We start from the raw sequence: 4,687 nt of genomic DNA, 5'->3' as shown, positions 1-4,687 counted from the left end.
GGCTTGTGTAGCCGTAGATTAGTATTCTTTGTTTAACCGAATATGTACATCTGAAATAACACCTAACATGGTATTTAAGTACATGTCTACATTTGTCTTGCACAGAAATTTGGTACCAATTTCATGTCAAGTTGCTCTGATCATAGAACCGTGTTAATTGTTTTCAGATATTTCTTTAAAACTCATCGGTTAGGGTTACATCTATCGTTCAAATAACTAAGAGAACGTTATGTCGCCAATCTAGATAGTGGATCTTAGTTCTACCTATAGTGCATTAAATATTAGTTTGTATTTAATTTCCCAGCACCATATATATTTTCTTTCCCGTAAAAAGTCATCTTTTTTCCGCCCATGAAAGATGATAAAGGAGACTTTGCTTAATTGGTATGTCGAAATAACATATTTTTTGCTAAGGATTGAAGAGCTATTGTAGTAGAAATAATGCATTTCCGATCACTTGTATAAAGTTCCAGGCATCATAATGCAAGTTGTAGTAGAAATAATGCATTTCCGATCACTTGTATAAAGTTCCAGGCATCATAATGCAAGTGCATATCGAAGCATGTAATGTGCACCTAAATTTTTATTTAGAGCAATGTATGTCATGACATTATTTTAAGTCGCATTTCCTCCCTATCAAGTAATCTGTTACTATGGAGCCTTGGTGTATCAAGCAATTATTAGATATCCTATTGTTTTCTTGTATGCAGGTTGTCGTTCAGCGATTGCCACAGTGGAGGAAATAATCTGCTCAGATCAAACTTTACAAAGTCATGCCGTTGAAGAAAGGAAAATACTTTTAGTTCTTGCCTCATTATATAAGTATATTATTGCAAATTGTATATCGTAAGAAAAATTGTTCATTTACATAACTCATTGAACTACTAAAGGAGTTGCATTGTTCAGATTCTTCAGAATAACTGCTTGCTTTTTGCATCATGGAAGAAAACTACCTTATGCGTTGAATACTTATTTCCCTCAAAAAGAATGCGGAGTAGCAACAATCAGTAACACGTCTGGGCTAAAACTAAACACTGAACTCATGTGACGCATTTACTGCACAAATCCAAGACTAAACAATGTATCCTGTGCAAAAACACTGCAAGTCTAAAATGTTTTTATTGAATAGAAGCAAACTAGAAATAAATCAGTTAATGTTACACTTGCGAATAAATCGCGACAACATCATACATTCCACCTACATCCTAACTTACTGGCATAACATCCGAAATAGTCGCCGTTCCAAAATTACGTCAACAAATAGCTCAATGCCAGAAACAAGTCGAAACTCCGTTAACTTACAGCGAAAATAGGCAAAAACTACAAGAACATGCAACACCAAAGTTATTTACAGAGCATCCTACTCAACAAACAAAACCCTGTAAAACACTAAAGAAGCGCTTTGCAAGTTTGCTTATAATGCCCATATTCCCTGCACTTGCTACATCTAACAGCTCTCTTAGCCTTCAGCAGAGGCTCAGCTGGCTTCAATTTAGGTCGTCCAGGCCCACGACGAGCACGAACCGGGTACGCAACCATAGTATTAACCGGATCTGCTATTGGGTTAATGGACATAGCATAAGCTGCCCGATAACAAACCGTACTAAAATACTTAGCACAAAAATCAGAAGCACAACCTTCAGATCTCTCAACCACAGCAAGAGCATGCATACATGGCAATCCAATAACTTGCCATCTCCTACAAGTGCACTCCCATGTGTCAATATTTACCACATTGGTTGTATCTTCATCTCGAACCTCAAAAACACTCTCGGTCGAGCAAATCACTTCTAAGGCTCTTGCTCGAATTGACTCTTCTTGAACTTTGTGATTATATGAGGGGGTAAGTATCTCCATCCATGTGTTTGAGTTTTCACGTCGAGTATATATCATCTCCATTATCTTGCATCTAATAATATCAACTGCTTGTACTATTGATGGCTCATTCCTCATTGATATCCATGAATTGAATGTTTCAGCAGCTTCAGATGAGTATCTACCGTACCTTACTCCTTTAAAGAATGCATTTGACCAGTTCTCAGGTTTAGAACCCAAAACCCATTCAGCAAGTTCTTTTGATTCGGCCTTTATTCTATCAACACAAGCATTGAACTCGTCAACCTTGCAAGCATAGACAGCGCTGGCGAAATCTTCGACCGCTGTGTCTTTTAATTCTTGGGTCCATGAATCCTCTAACTCAGCCTTGAACTCCTCAATGAGACTGTCTATGCAATATCCGTGAAAGGATCCTGGGAACATTTGAGCTATCGTCTCCTCTAAGTCATTCTGTCTTTTTGATACGAATGTCACGGTTCGTGACATTGGCAAAGCTGATTTCAGCTGTAGCAAAAACCAGTGCCAAATCTCCTCAGTCTCATTTTCAACAACAGCAAATGCTACAGGAAAAACCTCATTCTCACCATCAACTCCTGTAGCAGTCAATAGCTTCCATTGTCTCACTGATTTAAGAGAGATGCCATCAAGAAAAAGAAGAGGGCGACAACCATGCTCAAAACCATTCATTGAAGCTTGGAAGGAGATAAAAAGGCGACCCAATTTTGAATCCTCTGTCTCTTCAAATACAGCCACACTTCCGGGGTTTGTCTCCACTATCTTCTCACAAAACCATGGTAACTGATTTGATGCTTCTTCATGTGAACCATGAAGCTCTTTCTCTGCAATAGACTTCCCTCTCCAAGCTCGGTGGTAGCTCAAACTCAGCCCATACTCCTCCTCAAGATCTTTTGCAATGTCCCTTGGTCTATAATTCGGAGTTTCACGTAGCTTGTCTTTTATAACACTAGCAATCCAACTCTGAGTTGCCAACCGATTCCTTTCTCTACCACTCTCTCTTCCACAATTGTGCACGTCGTTCATTTTCTTGATTGTAAGCTCATGTTTATCCGGAGACTTGGATGCATAAATGCGCCATGGGCACTCTTTCACAGTACAACGGACGGTGATGCGGGGGCCATCGTTCTTGATGAATTTGTAGGCGAAGCTCTTGGCGATAGCATATTTGTGGAGTGCATCTCGGAAAACTCTTGTGTTGGCAAATACTTGGCCCACGCCTGTGATCATGCTGTCCCATTCATTGCTTATTCGCAGACGCTTAGTATCTTCGTAGGTGCCTTCTGAGGCAGTGATTAGATCTCTAGAAACCGAATCAGCTGCTACCATACTCCTAGTTCTCCTAAAAATACACACAATCCGTTAAGTTTCATGCTATTAGGGGATGTATGTTTACATGAAATTCTAAAGATTCTATTGGAAAATGCAGGTCTCACACTAAGGATTTTATTAGACCCAAAATCCTCTTCGAAAAATGTTCTTTGCTTCCAGATACTTTGTCAGGAAAAGCACTTGTCATTTGCTGAGAACAGTAAAATCTGATGCCTAGAGGATTTTGAGGACAAAGTGGAAAGTGAACCCCACATTCAACTTTCCATACAACTCAAAAAATGGGTTATTTAGATATTAGTCCCTTAAATCTTCAACAGATTCATATAGTCCCTCAAATCTTTGAATTTTCTCATAAATCCCTCAAATACTTAGGGTTCTTCCAATTTGGTCCCATGATGACCAAAATACCCCTCAATCTATGATACCTCAAATCCCTTTGGTTCATAAAAGCATAGCTGGTGTGCTTTTTGGTCATGAGGGACCTAATTGTAAGATCCCTTAGGATTTGAGGGACTTATGAGCAATTTCAAATATTTGGGGGACTAATGTGGAAATATTGAAGGTTTAGGGATTAATATCTACATAACCCAAAAAAGGGAAATTTTGGGAGTTTGAAAATTGTTAGTTTTGTCAGATTTCCAAAAGTTCATTTTCTCATCCAAACCTTAACAGATTAAATATAAATATATAAACAGAGATGCTTCGAGGCACATACCTGTTGTTAGGAACCGGTGGTGGATTCTCATTCTTTCTCAAAAGATAAACATCTGTTGTAATAGCATCTCCATGGAAATCCACCATACGGCGTATATCTTTGTCGTTGGATATTGTGATGAGAGTCCGACGGTTGCCTGGAAGGAAGTATTTGATTGTATAGATACTGGCATTGCAGCTAAAAACATCAGATATTTCCGATAATAGATCACGGAATGTCATATCACGATCAATATCAATTGCATGGGCATCGCCACCATTATAAGACACAGATCCATCACTATTATTGATAAATTCTCCACCCATCTGGCAGATAGCTAAAAGCTTTCCTGTTGCCATGATGAAGCACAACCCCCTGAGGAGAACGAGTCAATGGATTTTTTTATGGTAAGGACGTGGGGAAACTATAACTGCTGACTCAACTAGATGCATGAATATGAAGAGATATAAGAACAATAACAACAGAAAAAAAAAACATTTTATCTCAAGTCTACCAAGAAATGTTAATCGGTAAAAATTTCTACAAAAAACTAGGTTTGGATTTGAATCTAAGTAGGTGAAATTTAAATCTAATGTAATAGTAAAGTCATCGTGTGGTAAAAAAAAAATAGCAGCAAATGTAATATAGTAAACGATCTGGAAGGTATTTGATATATTCATTTTCAAAAGAAAACCTTTTTCACACCTAGATAGCAATTGTAATGAGTAACCTATTATATGAAGAGGAGAACAAGAAAATTATATATATATATATATATATAGGGAGAGGTTCAAATAAAAACCTCACTAT

General features: G+C 37.9%; 2 protein-coding genes across 2 annotated transcripts in view; one reads left to right on the top strand and one right to left on the bottom strand.

The window, feature by feature from the left end:
• Positions 1 to 907, top strand: part of LOC109851355 (photosynthetic NDH subunit of subcomplex B 3, chloroplastic) — a 3,170-nt gene extending 2,263 nt beyond the window's left edge. Inside the window, exon 6 of the mRNA XM_020421438.1 lies at positions 711 to 907. Coding sequence (XP_020277027.1) covers positions 711 to 746 — 36 coding nt within the window. The 3' untranslated portion in view covers positions 747 to 907. The remainder of the gene's footprint in view (positions 1 to 710) is intronic.
• The window catches only part of LOC109851401, an 8,666-nt gene continuing 5,066 nt past the window's right edge, over positions 1,088 to 4,687 (bottom strand). The window contains exons 2-3 of the mRNA XM_020421512.1: positions 3,899 to 4,252; positions 1,088 to 3,193 (exon numbers count right to left, since the gene is read on the bottom strand). Coding sequence (XP_020277101.1) covers positions 1,390 to 3,193; positions 3,899 to 4,236 — 2,142 coding nt within the window. The 5' untranslated portion in view covers positions 4,237 to 4,252 and the 3' untranslated portion in view covers positions 1,088 to 1,389. The remainder of the gene's footprint in view (positions 3,194 to 3,898; positions 4,253 to 4,687) is intronic.

Source organism: Asparagus officinalis, chromosome 8, assembly GCF_001876935.1.
Source record: "Asparagus officinalis chromosome 8, Aspof.V1, whole genome shotgun sequence".
In the NCBI taxonomy this organism is placed as follows: domain Eukaryota; kingdom Viridiplantae; phylum Streptophyta; class Magnoliopsida; order Asparagales; family Asparagaceae; genus Asparagus; species Asparagus officinalis.
This window is presented reverse-complemented; position numbering and strand designations above follow the sequence as displayed.